General features: G+C 38.7%; 1 protein-coding gene across 8 annotated transcripts in view; it reads right to left on the reverse strand.

Annotated features, from left to right (window-relative positions):
• pde10a (phosphodiesterase 10A) overlaps positions 1-20,603 on the reverse strand; it is a 60,448-nt gene that overhangs the window by 14,216 nt on the left and 25,629 nt on the right. For 5 of the 8 annotated variants that reach the window (XM_077582722.1, XM_077582726.1, XM_077582725.1 and 2 more), the window contains 4 exons: positions 12,259-12,390; positions 2,255-2,283; positions 1,386-1,509; positions 35-84 (listed from right to left, as the gene is read on the reverse strand). In XM_077582722.1, coding sequence (XP_077438848.1) covers positions 35-84; positions 1,386-1,509; positions 2,255-2,283; positions 12,259-12,390 — 335 coding nt within the window. The remainder of the gene's footprint in view (positions 1-34; positions 85-1,385; positions 1,510-2,254; positions 2,284-12,258; positions 12,391-20,603) is intronic. The other 3 variants (XM_077582723.1, XM_077582728.1, XM_077582729.1) reach the window with 2 other exon arrangements.

Consider the following 20,603-nt stretch of genomic DNA (forward strand, 5'->3'; position numbering starts at 1 on the left):
GTTGCTCAGAAATTGTGTCATTAATTGCACTTACATTGTTGCATTCTCCCAAAAAGTAAAGTGCAAATCCATCAGCTTTTGTTGCTGCAGTCACAAAAAGACAAACATGATCAGTTAAAAAATAAGTGGAAATACAACAGGTTAGTTGATAGCTTCCTTTAAATAGATCCTTATAGAGTTGTTGGTGTTGTCAGTTACCCTGAAAAAGTAATTTTATAGATTACATGCTTTAAAAAGTTACTTAGTTACTTTATAGGGTACTTGCTTTAAAAAGTAACAGTTACTTTACACACTACTCGCTTTTAAAAGTAACTTAGCTACCTTATAGATCTCTCGCTTCAAAAGTAACTTAGTTACTTCACTGATTACTTGCTTTAAAAAGTACCATCAGATTACACGTTATTCTAATTAATAGTTACATTGAGCAGATATCGGTTTTGCCACTTAATTCGAAATCAAATTTTAATAGTGACATAAAAAACAAACTTTGTTAAAAATAAAATAAAGACAACTTATTGACTGTAATTTTTTTTTAAAATGAGTCTTTTCAGGATTTCACTTAACATAAATTTCCTAATTGTTTTTAATTAAAAAAATAAAATAATAAGAGTCTTTCTGGACTTCACTTAACAAAAATAATTTATTTAAAATAAATTCTAAAATAAAGACAGTTTTTTAAACTAAGTTTTAACTAATTAACTAATAATATTCTAACGGCAAAAATCTAAATTTATAATGTACCGGTACATTGTTCAGAAATATAGTGATTAACTTTGGTGATTCTGTGATCCTTTTTTTGACATAGTTATTGTACAGTAGCTATGTAGATACCACTTTCCATCCATCCATTTACAGTACTATAACACTTGTCTTCATTAGGGACGCTGGTGAGTTGGAACCTATCCCAGATGACTCTACACTCTAAGCTGGTTGCCACACAATCGCAGGTAATGTTGTTTCCATATTTTCACAAATAATAATAATAATAATACTTAATTCTAGTAAGACTGGAGTTTACGACTAACTATCAATACATCATCAGCTTGGATGCTCATTTGCTTCATACCGGCACATTGAGTCTCTGCACCAATAAATCTGAAAACCTGTGTTTGTCCTTCTGGTAACTTTGTAACGTCTGTGTGAACAGTAGCTGAGATATTTACAGTTACTAGTACTTTTTTTTTGGATAGGAAAGTAGCCAAAGGAGACGTTTATTTCTCTTAAGTGTATGACTCATTTGGTGATTAATTTATGGTATTTGTGTCTATTAAAGGGATGGATACAAATAACAAAATGTTATGATTTTTTTATTTTTTATTTTATGTAAGCAGCTAACTAAACCTAACACCATCTTGTTGTACCTGTTTTTTTTTTTTTTGTTGTACCTGTTTTAATGATGTTGCAGAGTTCATAGAGCAGCGGCTTGTTGTCTCCTCCAGTGTCAAGGCGCTGCTCCATGTAGCTGTTGAGTTCATACACCACACCCTGCATGTTCGCATCCTGGTACTGCTAGACACAAAAACACCCAAAAATTGCTTTCCATACCATCAATCTTAAGTAAACAACAATGAAATATATAGATAGAAAACAACTGCAAGGATTTTTGTTGTTGAATGAACCAGGATCTTCCCACCATTCTCCTATAATCACAACATTACCCGCATCGTCACCCTTAACCTGCTCCCTCATCGCCGCATTCTAGCTGAGGGATCGCCAACCCCGTATCCCGAGAGGGGGCCATCGGAGCCTCGCAGCTCTGATTAAAGCGCTGTCGAGCTTTGATGCTCACATTCATCTTAAAAGTGTGCTTACGTAACAGGCAGACCTCCTGCCTCGCACGGGGCCGAAGACCTGTCATGTCTGCGCCTGAAGGGAGGGTGAGGACGGGGGTGCGGCGGGGAGAGCGGCGCACTAGAAAGCCTCCCTCTAGGGATCCATTTGACCGTCCCACATCCTGTTTGCACAGACGTATGGATGACGCACCGAAAGGTTGAGTGACCCTCATTTTTTCTGCGTATATGGGTTTGTACGTCGCTTTCATTGAGGTCATGGATCCCACTAAGCGGACTGAGGTACTGATTCCTGTGGGCAGGTGTGGTTGCGCAAGGGACATTTGTCCAACTGTCAAGTTAATATTTGTGTACCATCAAATGACAGAGACTCCAGATTGTCACACAAAACCTGCACAATTTTGCATATTTTGCCATGTTATGTAACATACAAAGGTTTATGATCACACTGAGGCAAAACCTACCCTGCTGATCTCTTTGGATGACGTGTCATCTGTGAATAGAAAACAAACCCATATTAGACAAAATCACTGGAAAATCATTAGTTAGCATTGTGTATAGGATTACTAGGCAATAAGCATCCATCTTCATCCGTCTTTCATGATCTAATAAGAGCTGGTCAGTGTTGTCTATGTTGTTAAACCCCACTCCTACAACTTCAAATTTGTTGCATCTATGTCATCATTGTCTTACTATGTGCAGTTTTTTTCCAGGTCTATACTGTGCTCCCCTTTTACGAGCACAGATTGTGCCTTGTTTTTGTTTCCCTCCCTCCTTCATGTTTCCTTTTTTCCCCATCTAAAAAACTCGGGGCGCTAATTAGCGAGCTGCCAGGCTTCACATTCTGTCGCCCTCTGTTGATCATTTTTATTTTTGCTCTTTCAAATTTCATGATATGTTTTTACTTACTTGGCCAATAAATCAGATTCTGACAAACTGGTCAGTAAATTTTATTTTTAGGGTTCAATGATGAATAATGGCTCACTACAAGGACAAGACCCTATGTTGGAGAAACTAAACAACCTGAACACAATTTTGGACCGGCGTCTCTGCTCACCGCTCCCTCAGAGGATGGGTCAAATGCGGAGAATTAATTTCGCCCCACTTAGGTGGGTGTGACAATCAGTGGTACTTTAACTTAATACAGTCTACATGCAAACATAAATTAGTAGTAGAAGAAGTAGAATAGGCTCCTCTAGCTATTAGCTTATGTGGTAACATAACACTCCTTTACACATCTGTAGGTCATTTCTATTGTGGTGATGACTTGCGGGACACCAACTCAATTTAAGCAGTTGCTCTTTCATTTCTGAAGCCCCCCTACACTGCCTGATAGCTATCGTTCCGTTCCTCATCACAATAACGGAGTCATGGCTCATCCGTACTTGATGAGGACCACATAGCCTTCATAAAAAAAAATCTATTTACAGTAATATTGAACATGTTTGAGATTTCCGATCGGTCCACATTTTGTAGCAAATCAGGGAGCAGCAGACACAACCCATAACATTGATCGCAATCATTTTAAAATCACTCTGATTATCTTTCTACGTGTGCAAAACAGAACAAAAATACAACGTGAGTAACAATTTTATTTTACGAGAATTTATTTTGTGGGATTTTGCACTTAACCAACACTGCTGTATGGATGCTCCAAAAGTATTGGTATTTATCAATAATGAATTACAATTAATGTCAGTGTAGTGTCAAGTAGCACATAACAACATTTATTTTTAGTCAGCGTCTGCTTCGTTATGCAAGCCAACCACTCGTCAGACACATTTTAGGAGCAAATGACTCACATGTGACCACCCTGTAGTTGCCACTCCCTCCAGAGAATTAAATCTGGGGACTATGACCTGAAGAAACATTTTGGATACAAAGAAGTGTTCGGCCTCAAAGAATCCTTTAATTGGACATTTGTATGTTAATACCATTCTGGTGGGGTTTCTTTGCTATTACTACATGAGTGAGCAATTGATTGGCCAATGAAAGAAATATCTGGAAATATTTTATGTGTGTAACCTGGAGAACAGTTGCTCTTAACCAACATACTTGCAAACCACTTGAAGTCTATATATAAAAAATGATTCTCAGATGTGAGTCCATACATCGCACAAACATGTACATCCAGTTTTTCCAGCAATATTGCAAACAACAGGAAACGGCCATTTGAAGGCTGGGTGAATTCTCAGCACTGTTTGCAAGACTATAAAATGAATGAATAAATTAAAAGAAGGAGGCATTGCACATAAATTGTGGATTTATATTTCCTCTTCTTTTACTCGGGGAGACATTTGTTTCAATTATGATGCTATAAAAAGCAAAATCCAGAGAGAAATCATTTTACTTGACAAGCAGAAAATTCCGAGACCTCTTGTGCAAATTCCTGGAGGGATTTGAGGCTATTGGGAAGATACTAAACACACGAAAATTGACTTTGGATCTAGACATTCATGACAATATTTGATGATAGCCAATGATAACAGTGACTGGATTTACACTCTGGGAGTGCTACTTGGGATGAAAATAAAATCATTCACACAGTTTGAGCAGTCTTCAGCGCACATGAGTCAACAGAGCACAAGAGCAGAAAGTGCTCTGATCGCTTTGATAACATTTCATGTGATCCAACCATGCAAAGCCTCGGGTGCATTGGAGAAAAGAAATCTTGCTGACTCAAGCTGGTGCAAGCTTTGAAACAACCCTCTGTGCATGTGAAGAAAGAATTAGAGCCGGCCACATTGTTTGCTGTTTTAAACATGCCTCCCTTAGTTTCCTAAGTTAGCCGTGAGTTGCTATTTAAAGTCAACCCCTGGCCACGTGTGACGTCAAACAGAGGACAGGAAACTGCACTTAAATAATGCAAAACCTTTGAGAAAAATAAGACAAATCATCTTCTTTTTTTTTCAGGCAGTTTTTTTTTAGTTTAAAAAATGACTTTTTGATGCCTGTTGCAGAGAAGATTTAAACGCTGTAAACTAGTATAGCACGTGAGTCTTCTCTTTGTTACTGAACAATCCAATATGGAATTTGATTTGAATAATAATGGAATGAAACTCAATGCTAAATGAATGGCGGAAATTCCAACACAGTCTGGATGCAGTAAGACCTAATATTATATCCAGTGCTACATGTAGTCCATATTAAATATTAGATTACAAGGGATGGGAAACTATGCAAGATGTTAGACTGTCTAAATCAAACGTGTCCAAACTACGACCCGGAGGCCATTTGCGGTCTAATATATAACTAATAAATAACATTTTTCTTTGTCAATGTCAGAATTGTGCATATACAGTACCAGTATGTATATATGCAGTTGTATCTTATAGGATATTATATTACATATAATGTTCTTAATTTTGCGTGTACTCGTGTATAATACACCCGCTTGATTGATTGATTTTTTTGCAACAAAAAAAAAGGACGTTATTCTTGAGAAATTACAGCATGATTCCTCAAGTAAAATCTGCTTTAAAGATTGTTGTCTTCTTACAGATTGTTCTTATTTGGGTCTTCAGTATTGAAATCTACTCAGGGCATGGACATATCTATTCTAGTAGGATCCAGGGCTGCAGACTACCTCCAAATCATGAAAAGTCAAAACTATTTATCCTCTCACTTTTAATGGAAAGGTGTAGTGTATATAATTGCTTGATTGACTGGTTTTAGTGTGTTTAATAAAGTCAAAGAATGTCACAGTGGCCTTTTGCATCCTTCAATTGTTCTGTATGTGGCCCAGGAAAAAGTTTGGACACCCCTGGTCTAAATATATTGTGCTGCATTGGAACCGATGAAACAAAGGAAAATGCAATACAGTGTTCCCTCGACATAACGCGGTTCACTTTTCGCAGCCTCGCTGTTTCGCTGATTTTTTTTGCGTGCATTCATGCATGCTTTTTTTTTTACAGTAATGTACCTATTTTATCAGATTTATGAAGGTTCGAACATTGAGAATGTTTAGACAAGAGAGAAATGTGAGAAAATGAGCCTTAAAACATTTATAATAAATGTAAAACATAAAGCTAACTACTTTGCGGATTTCATTTATTGTGGGTATTTTTTGGAACCTAACCCCAGTGGAAAACGAGTTAACACTCTATTCATTAATATTTAGTCTAAGTATGTGCAGAGGCAGGTTAGACCGGGTGTTGGCAATTTCCAGACGCGTGCAAGCTGGCGCATTTAAAAATTTGCTGCGGTCGTGGACGTGAACACAGCTGACTCCATTAGCCGACAATCAAAGCAAAGATTCAATAGATTTTATGCCTGCTGTTGTCATATTCATAAATGAAATAGGATGATATCCACACAACTCTGTCTGTTCCCCCAGGAAATTCACCAAAATGGCATGAGAACAATGGCCAGCGATCTATGAAAATAGAGCCCTGAATGTACATGCTCCCAACACTGTGACATGGACTAGTGCATTCTAATGGCAACCCCTATTTTCAGGGACCGGCTATGCTTTCAGTAAACAGCAAACTCAGAGCAGGCACGTTCTTTGAAAATATTAGGCCAAATCCATCCAATAACTCTAGAGAACACATCTACTGAACTATGAAAATTACTTTAAACGAATACGAGTTTTTCAGACTTGATCAGAATGAAAAAACAAAACGAGAGTCGGTATAGTCAAATTCAAAGCTCTTTGGTGAAGACACAAACATGAATGAGAAGGTGTGTGGACACTACTCTGGACTGAGACCTTTCAGCTATGCACAATCCCTCATTTGGCTGCGTCTAACTTGCAAGATCATTGACGGGAGCTTTATTGATCTGCTGCCACGGTTACATAATCTCCCACAGGACACCAAGCGGCCAGACTGACTCAGCGCTCGATACGCGTCAGCCTAGTGGTGGTCTTCAATTGACCTCGTTTATGGAGGACATACTGTAGTGGCTGGTGAAGATGTCGTCTGCTGTCTTCCAGGAATCTGGCAAGTTTGAAATTACAGATTTTCACCTTTGAAAAATGCAAAAGAATGTTCCTAACACTCGTTAATTCTCAACTAACACACATTGTAGTTATTTTTAAATTGGTCAAAATATATTACGTTTTTAATAGCGTATCACACGTAGCACAAATAGTTTCTTAGCTGTATTTCAGACAACACTTTTCCAGCATTTGAAGCTGAACCAAGAGTGTTTTGTTGTGCTGGCATGCGCACCCGCATCCCCACCCTCACCCTGGTGGCAAGCCCTGCAGGTGAGACGGAGCTCTTATCCCACCAGTGGGGGGTATGTGGAACTGGGGCATGCCACACAAACACATCTTTGTCTGTGTGTCAGTGCTATCCACACTCTGATCTAAAATGGGGAATCAGCTGCTTAACACACTTGGCCTTTAGGCTCAGTTGAAAGCGTCTAATCTGAAACAGAATACATATTTTTCAAGCACTTTTTCAAAGCGGCATTGGGATGGTCAACCCTCCTGATCTGGATTACCACACTTAACTCATTCACTGCCATTGACGGCCATAAACATCCAAAATTCATTTGAACTATTTCTATTAGTTTAACATTTTTTCCCACTTTTGTTAACAAGAGTAAAATAAATAAATAAGTAAGTAACTAATAAATAAGTACAATTAACTAGTGAAGTCATGCGATTAATTACAATTAAAAAAATGTAATCGCCTGTTGAGATGATTATTATTATTATTTTTTTTTTTACTTCAATAGTTAACTCACGATTAATCACAAATTTTATATCTGTTCTAAATGTACAATAAAAAAAATCTAGGTTTTCATAATCTTGTTAACAAAAGTAGAAAAAAAAGTTAAACTAATAGAAATAGTTAAAATTATTAATTTTTGACGTTTATAACCGTCAATGGCAGTGAATGAGTTAAATAGAAATACAGTGGACTCTTGTTATCCGTTTGAGATAGAGATTGAGCACAACCACAAATAGTAAATATCTGTGAATAATTGACACTCCCCTAAAAATGATGATAAATTCCTATTAGGGATGTAAGGAAAACCGATTTGAATTGGAAAATCAGTTTTGATTAAGATGTGAGTGATTTGAACTGAACTAAATCATTCTACTTGAAAATATATTAAGATAGTGATACGTATCAATTTGTCTCATATATACTGTATATATATATATATATATATATATATATATATATATATATATATGTATTTATTTATTTTTTCTAACCATCAATACAACACAAACTAAGATCCCAAATCACTTAAATAGCATTTTAAATGTGTACAAATATCTTTAAAAAGCGTACAGCACAATAATCAGCTTACAAACTAAGAATGCATTACACAACGTACAGTACCTGTACGAACAGTGTCTCTATAATTATGATACTGACGATGATGGTATAGTCTGATATAAAACAATGAACATTTCACAGTTAAATCAAGATGCACAAAGTCCGCCACTGCATGGCCATCTGGGCTAACGTAGCAGTTAGCGCTTCAGTGTTATTGGCCCGAAACCACTGGCTCCACACAGTGACAACATGGAATGGTGGTTTTGATGCCTTAAGTTTGGCAAAACTGTCGTATGCCAAAGAAAGCATTGGCACCGCCATTACAGTAATCCTCTACCACTGACTGTCAATCACAAATCTAACATGGGTGCTGTTCAATTGCAGATGAAGGATGAAAATAACTTGAAAACATCTTGCAAAGGAAAAATCAAATGATCTTGTCTCTAACCAATCAAATTTTAAGATTTGAGCTATTGCAATGAGAGTTTCTACCAGAGACCTCTTCAGTATTAGACACGTATGTGTACATAACATCGTCTTTTAATATCCTTTTATTGACACATCCCAAAAAGTTATCATCTAACATCTGTAACAAAATGACTAAATAAAAACCTATGAGATGCTGAATAAAGTAGTATATGCAAAAAGAGTAAACACGTGCGTGCAAAAATAGACATGTACAATCAAAATGTCTCTCTCTCACACACACACACGAACACACACACACACACTTGTGGGCAAAGCTGATGTAATCCAATGTTGTCCATCACATGATAAGAAAGAACGGGACACGCTGCAGGGACTGCTTCCAGGAAGCAGTTAACGCAGCGTTGATCACATGATGACAGGGCCCGCTGAGCTTAGAAACAATACAAAAACTTATCAGCTCTTAAAAGTGTCACTAAAATATGACTAAAAGAGAATTAGACCTTTAAACGTAAACGTCTGCTTTTTATTACCACAAATGTGTAAAGAGAACAAAAGACAATAAAGTGTCAATTGGCAATCCGTACATATAAAGTCTATTTTCAAAAAATGTTTGAATAGGCTAAGCATTAAGTAAAGGGTTGTGCCACTTTTTTGTGATTCCTTTTTGTGATTCCACTTGTTCTGTTCCTGCTATGAAAAACCTCTTTTAAAAATTAACAATTAACATGTTAGCGTCTTCCCGTATTTCCATGTTAATGGTCACGTCGTAAAACAATGTGAAAATGACTGTGCTCATTTTGTCTGGAATTAGCAGGAATTAAATTAGAAATTAAAACCTTTTTGCTAGCGGGGTCGTAAAAGTCGCTAAATGGGCAACACACGCTCTACTTTTGTAAGCTAGTTTGCAGCTATTGCGTACGAGAGAGCCTTTGAACAACAAAAGCTGAAAAAAAAAAAGATTTAAAAAACAACAACATTGCCTTGTCAAGTAAACACAAATTGATCAAGAAAATGTATCAATGGCTGAGCCCTACCTTGTATTGAGGCACTATTTTATACACCTCATGTAACTGGATAAAATGCTAACGTGAACTGTTAGGATGGTAATGCTAACAGGCTCTGTGAGGAAGTTAACATGTAAGTTAACGCAGAGACTTTTTTAAAAGGTGGGATTTGATTTAAATTTGAACTTTTTGTTGAAACTTAAGAACTACTGCAACAAAATAAAGGTTACTAACTCAGAGGCGACGCCACTTCCTTTTTTCGTTTCTTCAAGTGCTGTTAATGTAGCAGTCTCCCATTTCTTCAGAAGCTTGTTAGTACAGGGCAGCCCCATTTTGAGTTTCTCAGTTTCCGTAAGATGTTATTTCGGGGCTCAACTTTAGATTTGGCATTGTTGGTTCTTGTAAGAGGGTGTTTGCGGTCCAGGGTGACTCCAAAGATAGATTGGGTTGGGGCAGTGCTCAAGTGGTGTTCCAGACCATGTGATGGACAGAAGTCGGCTGGCGTCACAGTTCCTGAGGCAAAACCAGCAGACTGGGGGTTTTACATGGTTGGCATGCAGTTGGTTTTGTTCATAGCAAAGGAGCTCGGCTCCTCTAGGGCTGTGATGAGGTTGGCTTCCACACCCCTTAAATTTATGGACACATGTTGTCCAAGCAACATCACCACCACTAAGTGGCTTACCAATAGAGAAACATCACAATAATTACACTTTTACTTCCCATCCTAACATTAGATTCTACTTCATTAAAGCCTGCACTACTTGAGGAAAGAATGTTTATTATTTAGGAACAAAATCGGCATGTGGAGCAAATGCAACAATGTTCATTATACTGGAAATTTAATCCAGGTAGAAGGCATAAAATATGCTTTGCCTTGGATCCCGACCCTGACAATGCATCGAGTCCTGCTAACAATGGCGTCTGTCTCTTGAGAGCCTAATCCTGACTGATCCCTGTGTTCGGATGCCCTGTTCTGGCATCTGCTTATAGATAAGGTGGAAAGCATTACAGTATGTGCAGATATGTAGCCTATTACCAATTCTTCTCAGGTCTGTTTCCTAAATGGTATGGGGGCTTCATATCGATTAGATTTAGTTTCACCATACACAGTTTCTGGTCTTCGGGTCAAGACTTCATTAGGGACTCCAAGGGTAACTGTAGCCTACTGTATTTGCTTCTCATAAACACTTTGTGATTCCTTATTTCACATTTAGGTGTTACACATGAAACAATGTTAAGATGTGAAGTAGTAAAATAGGATATAGCTGAAGAAGCAGCAGATGGGAAAAGAGAAAAATACAGTACAAAAAGAATACCCCTATTGCTCAATACTGATGCTAGTCCAAGCTAGTTGCCCCCGATTGATACACCACTACCACGCAAATAATAAGATTTGGATTGCCAATTGCTATGACGTACATCCAGAGTTGAGTTACTGTTGAGAGAAAATATATTTTAAATAATTTGTTTCAGGTTTCCTTCTGTTGCCATCATTTGATGACGTCACAAGCATACAGCAGCTTGCTAGTCAGCTGCTAGCTAATGTAAAAGAAGCTTAAAGCAGTCTATATCTTCGGTGCTCCTTGGCAAACATCACAAACAGATTGTACTCAAATACAACACCAGTTGTATATGATCCAGATCAAAGGCCTTTGTTCACAAATAATGGTCAACACTATACAGTATATGGCTTTGTTTGATTGAGAGGCTAAAATAAAACCAGTAACTGTAAGTGATGTCCGATTGGTGCGGCTCTAAATTACTCGCTAAAATTGAACAAAAGTACTTTAACATCGCCAGGGTCTTTCTGCTTTATCATGCATTACCTACCATTACTGTTACTTCTAATTAATATTCTACTCACGTTCCTCTTCCATTAACACCAAATATGACAAGCTTTAAGTCAAGATGTATAAAAACATGGCTTTGATACCTTCCTTGTTTGTAAGTGTAACGAAGTGTATCAAATTGCAGAGAGGACACCAACAAAGGGGTTCTTTGGGACCCTTTGGGACCCATGGGAACACAATAAAAAATATATAGAGTACTAAAGAGTACAAATTGATACAGCTTGGTGGAAACAAGGCCCAGTGAACGGTCCGAGTGCCAGAAAGTGTCAAATCGTCTTTGGTACTGATTGTCTCCATGTTTTTGTACCAAGCAGGCTAAACTCCTCCGTAAAATGATCTCACATCTTCTCCCTCACTGCTCTGTGATAAAGTTCTGCTCTGATTCCTCTGCACTGACCCAAGCCGAATGACTTCAGTGAGTTATTCCTACTTGGCGCCAGAGAGTTTGATTACCACCAGGGCCTTGAGAAACGGACACCCTTCCATTTGTATGAAGAGAGCTGCTACAAAAATGTGACAAATCTACCCTGCGCCAGTTTCCTCCTTGGCTACAACACACCCACAGCCAGCGCCCTCGCTGCCACCGCCGACAACCCAAACCCAAGCAACCTCCCCCTCCCCTCCCCTGGGCCCCCTTCAGCCGAGCTGCATGTCCCTGGAGGACGCCTCTGACGTCAGCAGCTCGACTGGGCTGTGCGCCAGCACTGTGGGCCCTTGATGGATGCCGTTGGTCTGGGAAACAGCTAGCTGAGTGCGGTGAGGTACACACACACTCAACATGGAGCGCTGACTTATTTGGGTTTAGGTGTGCTCAAAGGAACACATGACAGACGTTACAAATCTTGTCAATAAACTGAAACTGAAGCAAGCGGTTCCAATCATGACGTTGGGAGTGATGCCGAAAAGTAGGTTTGAGAACGAGCGTGCGTGTTAGTAGGTGTACCTGCAGGCCTGCTGCTGGTCTTCCTTTTCAGCCATCTGTCCAACGTCTCGGCGCTCACGCTCTCCAGCACAAAGTCATCCAGCATCTGCGGGTGCAGAGAGAGGTAGGCCTTCACTTTCTCATCTGTCAAGCCTGAGAAGCACAGAAGCAAAAGACTGTTTTAGCTCACTTACTGCACAGCCATGCTCATGAATAACTAATGAGAGGAGATTTGGGGGGGAAAAACATATTAGGGAAGTTCTGAGGAAAACAAGATACAGGAAGAGGAAGTATTACTTTGTGTGACAACATGTGACATGCTGTTACAGTAAGGTAAGCATGGGAGCACCTTAAGTACTCATACAGGTGGGCCATGCTTATATGTTTACAGTCAAGCTGTGTCTCAAGGGATGGGAGCCCCCAACAGAGGTAGCAGAATAAAGGAGAACTCAATTGTGCTTAATAGGCAATTAGGTTCTTGAGAGGTCGCTAAGTGCTGCTGTTAACGTTTTTGTTGTCAGGGAAAAAGTATTTTGCCTCATTTCTGTTGAGGGGAATTTGTTTTTAATACACCACTGGCGTCTGCTGGAGAAAGCAACATGTTAAGGTCATCCACTGTTTTCAAGGGCTGTCGGCCTACTACTGATTCAGGACAGGACAAAAATATCATTCAACTGTGAGCCAAAATAACATCTTTTTGGCAACAGTTTTCTTTTTTAAATATAAAACCAGCATTATACAGACACCAAGGATCGACACCATGCAACAATTAATGCCATCCAGTTAATCAAACAAATGCCATACCTCGGATAGATGGTGATAGTGCTCCTGGCTGTTATGTAAAGAAAGGCAGTCTGCCATCACACACACACACACACAACCATGCACACGCACGCACACACAAATGAAATATACTATGCAAAAAGCAATACTAGTTTGAATTGGAAGAAGCATAACACAAAATTGACCATCAAACAAAGGAGGAAATAAGTTGAGTCTATTTTTCCCAGCCCCCCCAAAAAATCACCAACTAAAAAAAAAAATAGAATATCAGAGAAAGAGTCCCAAAAGGATTATTTATTTGTCCATGCATGAACCAAAAAGGGGTTTAACAAAGTAAAACAGCAAATAGTAGCATGTAGCCTACTCCATAGTAACAATGTGGTGACATTTAGCAGAGTTCCATTTGATTTAGGTTTGACAGTGGCAGCGGTTCGAGCAATTTCTTAAGTATACTGTACAGTATTTCACATTGAAGACGGTTAGCAGCTGTTTTGCTTTTTTTCTGTCCTTTGCATTTTTTCTACTTATAATTATGCAACAGTTCTATACCTTTTAATAGCACAACAGCATTAGCATCACTTCATCCGTAAGTTAGACGGAAATATGTTTTAAATTGACAGTTGTCAAATCCAAGTTCTTATACCCTCTGAAATGTCTAAGAAATAATTACATGTATATTGTACTATTAGAAAAAAACATGACAAAAAACTATTGTTAAATGAAACAGAAAAAATGGCATATATTGTGCATTCATCTCATTTTAAAACACAATAAGAAATTAATATGAAGGATTAAGTCCAGCTCTTTTAATATTCGCCCATTTGGGGCAAAAGGTGAACTGCACACTGGACTGGTGGGCAGTCAGTCGGAGGGCACACAAAAAGACAAACAATGATTCACACACTTTCACACCATCTCTGAGTAGAAACTGACCCCTCGCTGCATGTACATCAGTGACTACGTTTTAATATGAATTAAATATTAATTCAAACACAGAATTAAACATACGTGCGTGTCAAGGTCACACAGGGCTTGCATTTGCAGGCAAATAAGGAAATGGAAGGTAGATGAGATCTAAGGAGGCTTTAGAGGGTGCAGGATGCAGCTCTGCAGTCTGACACTGTCCAGACACGAGACGCAGGGCTTCAGAAGCGCAAGGCCTCATGAAACTCCTGGCCAGCTCTGACGCAAATCGGAGGAATATGGCTTAATAAATCAAAGCAACTTAAGCGGTGGGGGAGGGAAGACGAGAGCTGCTTTAGACAGAAACGGGAGCACAACATTGCTGAAACTTTTGTGCAATTTGGAACACAAGGAAGGTACTGAGCTATAAGCAAATATTCTGTTGGGATTTATCAACACGTTACAAATCATGGATATCCATCCATCCATCTATCTATCTATTCATCTATCCATCTATCTGTCTATCTATCTAGCTAGCTATCTGTCTAGCTAACTCTAGTTAGATAGATCTCTATCTGTCTAGCTAACACTAGCTAGCTAACTTTAGATAGATAGATAGATAGATAGATAGATAGATAGATAGATAGATAGATAGATAGATAGATAGATAGATAGATAGATAGATAGATAGATAGATAGATAGATAGATAGATAGATAGATAGATAGATAGATAGATAGATAGATAGATAGATAGATAGATAGAAATAAGTTACATACAAATTATGTGTGTGCACATGAGCAAAGCATTTTATTTACACAAGACACTTCCGCTTTTAAAACGAGGTGACGAATACATGCTTTCATTTCCCCAAAAAAATAAAAAAATAAAAAATTAAGCTAAGCTCTATGGGTTTTAGCAAATGTTAACAGGATGTTTCTTTTGGAGGACGTTCAACGGTGGAATTGGTACTCTAGAGAGTATTATACTTCAATGTGACGGTGTGTTTTCGGGGGGATTGTGCAGGTCAAGCAGCGTCAAGGCAAACTGATGTACTGTAATTGACAATTTCACATACATATGTATTTTGCAGAGAGGTTGTTAGTTGTGGCCTACTCATCTTCTATGGGTGTGCAAAGCTGATCCAGAGCATCCCAAACATGCTCAATATCTGGTGGATATGCTGGCCATGCAAGAACTGGGATGTTTTCAGCTTCCAGGAATTTTACACACATCCCTGCAACATGGGGCCATGTATTTTTATGTGGCAGCATGAGGTGATGGTAATGGATGGTAGGCACAACAATGGGCCTCAGGATATCGTCAAGGTGTCTGTATGCACTCGGTCCACAGCGTTGACAACAAATAGCTCACCCCATCGGCAACCAACTGTCCTGTACTGTGAAAATTCATCCATGAAGTGAACACCTCTCCAAAGTCGCCAATAAATGTTATCATTTACCCTCTCAGGTCGTTTAAAACGACAGATGAGATTCCCATAAATGGTTTCTAACCATTTAAGCGCACATTCTTTGTTTCAGCAACATACAAATTGTTGCGACAGTTGTCCAGGTGGATGGTCTCAGATGATTCTGGAAATGAAGATGCTTAATGTGGAGGTCATGAACTGGTGAAACATTTAGAAGTATGCCTTTTGTGAACATGGAAAAAGTCTTAGACCTTCAAGTTCAACTCAAAAAAAAAAAAAGGCCGCACAAACACCACAAGTGTTGCGTTTATATTTTTGCCCAGTATATAAGTCATTACACACATTATCTTTAGCAGCACAAACACAACAGCTTTGCAGATGGTCATTTTGTTTTGATTGTGACGTACTCAACCATGCCGACACTGAACGGTGAACGCTTAGTATCAGTCAAAGGCATTCAATCAAGGGTCTTATCTGAGTGGCACTTTTCTTTTAAAAATGGACCTGATTGCAACAATCAACGGCTTTCAAACTGCCCAGGAGAGAAGTCATAAAATGAGGAAGGAGTATTAATAACAAATGGTGCCATCCGGGTTACATTATTACAATGGCATGTTGCCACAATATCAAACTATTAAACCATAAACACCATGAAGCAGATTCTTCTCTGATGTTTTAAGTATGACTAGTATAATGACTATAGCATGCACCAAAACTTGAATGACTAAATATATTGACTGAATAGCAGTACCTTTCCGGTCATGTATTGGTGGTCAGCAGCTTGTTGCGCTGCGTGTTCACGGCTGAGTCGAGCCCATTTGGCAGCCATGCGGTGCCTGACTCAGACTTGTGCTTCCTGTGTAAAAAGCTGAAGCCCGAGTTCATGCGGTGAGGTATTGTTACGTAATACTTATCTGGACGACAACACGCCGCACCCTGACACTGGGAAAGGGAAGGCCGAGCGAGTCACAGTCTGTCTGGATCGCTGCTGTCATCGTTTCAAAATGAAGCATGAAAAGTCGCTCAATCAATATTACACTGCAGTGGGTGAAGAGAATTTGAGCAAAACAGTCGATTTTTGTCAGGTACAATCCCAGTCTAGAGGCTTTTTATTCAATTAGCTAAGGGCTGACTTTGTATGGAAGTTAATATTTTGCGCGGGGAAGTGTTTTCATTAAGTACTTTGCAGGCTTTCTATTAAAGCATTTGAAAGAAGCCGAGCTCAAGCCACCTATCTGAAGAGTAATTTATTTATAAATCCATCATCCTTCTGTTGTATCCCCCCCCCGTTTTCTCAATCAGGACTGGAAAATGTCGAACTGTTTGATGACATCTGACCTGTTACACTTTCACACAAGAAGAAAATGCCCTGGAGTCTATTTGACGCCACATTTCTTTTATATGAGCCTCCTTTAGAGAATTGCTGTGGGGGGTGGGGGGCTATGAAGCAAGGCCTTATTTTTTTAGCCACAGCCTTTGTGTAGAACAATGATTGGGATTGCATGGGAATGTTCTCTACTCTTGAGCAACATATTTGACTTTCTATGTTTTTATTGCTGTTGCAAGGCTGCTCGATTCATTAGAGTAAAGGAAGGAAATTTCAATCACTCAGAAAATGACCATCTTTTGACAACAGACACCTGATATGAATGTGGTGTAGATGTGCAGAAGGTGAAACTTGCAAATAATGGCAAATTTAAAATAAAATAGTGCAGTGGGATTCTAACAACAGTTTTAGCAGTTTATTAGTTTCCTGTAAATTGGTAGTTACTCTGTATATTTCCTGGCAAATGAGCCAAATCTGAAGAAAAAACTGTGATTGTGATGGTTTACTCATGAAAGATCCGTTTTCAGGCAGGAACCATTTAAGCAAGACTAAACATCAAATTACTCACAAGGCAAATGATCTAATACTCAGTAAAACATCCACACAACAGTTCCTGTTCAGCCGTCTAAACAAACGTTCGTGCTGTTGGCTCTCTGTTACCAGTTCAGTCCAGTCCGCTGTTGATGGAAAGCATCCAGTTATGTGGAGATTTCAGTGAGGGAAGCTTCTCAGCACAGGTGGGGCTTGCGTGGGACCATTCCCAGCAATAATGCCTGACCCATGAGGTGGCAGAATGGAGAAAATGTACCAGTAAGTAAAAGTATCCATGTAATCAATGGAATGCTACAGTGGAGGATCATGAGAAATGGCGTACCAATACATTTTCCAAATCTCTGTCCACATGTTAACAGCATTTTAAATGTTTTAAGTGTCCCAAAGACGGATTTCTAAGGTTTTTTTTCTGTATGGTAGAGCATACAGAAGGCTTTGATGCAGCCTCTCAACTGCAAAGAACGGTTGAATAAATGGAAGTTACTACACAAACGACCAGCAGGTGGCAGCAGAGCAAAAGAGATTAACCAGGGCCATGTTGAAAAAAAAAGCGAGGCTGCCACAGTGCACCTACATATGTCACCCCTGACCACCACCAAACATTCGCACCTTCCATACACCAGTGTGAGTAGCACTGGAGGCAATGCGTGTGAAGTGCCTTGCCCAAGGACACAACGACACATGACTTGGGGAGAGCGGGGATCGAACAGCCCACCTTCTGGTTACTGAACGACCGTCTCTACACCCTGAGCCGCGGCTGCCACTACGCTACTATTTCTCGCAAGTTTCTCAGTTTTTTTCTTGCAAACTGTGAGTATTTCTTGTGAATTTCATTGTTATTATAATTGTCATAAATTTGTGTGTTTTTTTCTCGTAAACTATATATATATATATTAGGGGTGTTAGAAAAAAATCGATTCTGCAATATATCGCGATATTACAGTGCGCAATTCTCAAATCGATTCGATATGCGGCTGAATCGATTTTTAAACATTAATTTTGGGGGGGAATATTCAACAAAACGTCTTACTTAGGGTTAGGATTCACACATTAAGCATGGAAGAATTCACACATTAAGCATGGAAGAATGTTATATTAATCGAACATTAAGCCTTAATATTTTATTTCAGTGCTGTCCAAACATGAAACAGACTGCAACCTGTTTGTTAAATGCAGTGGCTCAGTTAGAAGCCTGAATTTTCAGATAAATAAATACATTTTCATACAAATCTTACCGTGTACATGTACAAGTTTACTGATTAGTATTTTCTAAATTTGAGTTAAAAAAACAAATCTTAATAATCAATTTATAAATTAGTATCAGGATTAATCAATATTGAATCGAATCGTGATCTATGAATCGTGATACGAATCAAATCGCCAGGTACTAGGCAATTCACATCCCTAATATATATATATATATATATATATATATATATATGTAGCCCTGGAAATACCCCTATGTAAGTAGCAAGTAAATGTTTTTGTAAAAAAATATATATACTGTATATGAGTGCTGGTGATATGGTCATGACCTTTAGTGAGCTGTGCAGGAGCATGTTAAGTGAGCTTGTGCCTTTAGTGCTCCGGTCAGATGATGTCAAGTGGTCACGTCATAAGTCTAGCTGATCTTTAGTGGGCAGCATGTTTCTCCTCTGCTACACTCATGAAAAATGAGTGAAAAGGGGAAAGGACCACTTGTATTGAAGCTTACACTGCCTGGCACAGAGTCAAGGGCAAGGTGCCAGGGTACTACTTTTCACTTTTCATGACAAGAGTCTGTGGCAGGAAGGGAGAGGATGTGTGAGGGGTGGGGAGTGTCGGCCTGGATGCAGGGTGCGTGCGTCAGCAGCTCCGTCTGGGAGTCCCTTGCCAGGAGGTTTGAAGAGCATGTGGTTCTTATCTTATCTACCGTGTGAGAGGGGCGCAGCACAGCGGCCAACGCCGACATTCAGTGGGCGCTGAGAGTGACGGCGAATAGGCTTGGATTCCGCTCTCCCACTTTTCACCTCATTTATTCATCAAGCTGGAGACGAGGAGTGTGTGTGGGCAAATACAGGTGAGTGCACACACATACTTCTTGTACTCCTCTGCAGAATGTGTCCTGACCTACACTGCTAAATCAATACGAGTCAGTTCAAAGGTGTCAGATTGAATGGATAGACGTCACACTTCTTGATTAGGGGTGGGACAAAACGTCTTAAAGCACTACCTGCTGCAACCTGCAGAGGCACTGTTGAGCTAGTCTTAAAGACGAAAAACATGACAGAGACACATTCCTCTGTTATGACAACTCCTCCATTACTTGCTCAATGTGAGTCCATAAAAAAAAATACTATTTTAAAAAGATAAATAATTTAGTTGAGAAATGATTCTTTAACAGCAAATACATCATAATTGTGACAATATTGTATTGTGGACAATGCATTAATCGTTTAGGATTTGTGATTATAGTTAAGTTTGACTTCTTTTTTTTTTAAATTCAGTCAAGATTAATTAGTTTTTACAGAAAGTTTGTTACTTTTGAGTAGTTTCTATTAGGAATGAGTGAGTACCAACAACAGGATATCGGTATCAGGTTGCTACCCGTCCTTATTTCAAGGTATCTGCACTTGCGATGGCGGCCAATAGCGATGCCCTCTTGTGGCCGTTTTTTTATTATCAGGAACTTGAACTTAGAAGAATAGAAAATTGCCATTCATTTCATGCAATTTTAAGGAAATTTGTAACAAAAATAAAAATAAACTACATATATATATATCATCTGTCATTGTTTGTGTGTGTGTGTGTGTGGGGGGGGGGGGGGGTGGGTATAAAAAATACTAATGGTGTCAGTACCTGGCAACAATATCGGTGACTACTCAAGAGTTGAGTACTTGTGTGTGTTTGTACTGGTCTGAAAAAAAGTGTTATCTAACATCATTAGATTATTTTAATGCTTAAGTTGAGTTTTTATTAGTTTTAGTATTAATTGTATTTATTTATTTTTATATATAGAGTATTTGTCGAGTGCAACATAAAATAAAATAAAAAGGCACAACGTATTGTGCAGTAAAATTAACTATAATTCCCAAAATGTTTGACCTTCTTCCTTCTGCAAGGCTGGACAGTTACACCAAAATAAATACATTTAAAATGAACCCTGAAAGCTCACGTGTCTTGTGTATTAACAACAATGAAAAGATTTTCGCTATAATTCCAGTTATTTGTAGTTAGTTTTATAAACATAAAATGTAGTATCAGTTCATTTTATATATTTTTTTAAAGCATTTTCGTTTTTATTTTATTTCATTAATGTTTTTTTAGCTGTATTTTTTTCTTTAACTTATACAGTACCTTGCTGCACACACATGCTAACAGAGAGAGAGAGAGA

This window comes from Vanacampus margaritifer, chromosome 12 (genome assembly GCF_051991255.1).
Source record: "Vanacampus margaritifer isolate UIUO_Vmar chromosome 12, RoL_Vmar_1.0, whole genome shotgun sequence".
Taxonomy (NCBI): Eukaryota; Metazoa; Chordata; class Actinopteri; order Syngnathiformes; family Syngnathidae; genus Vanacampus; species Vanacampus margaritifer.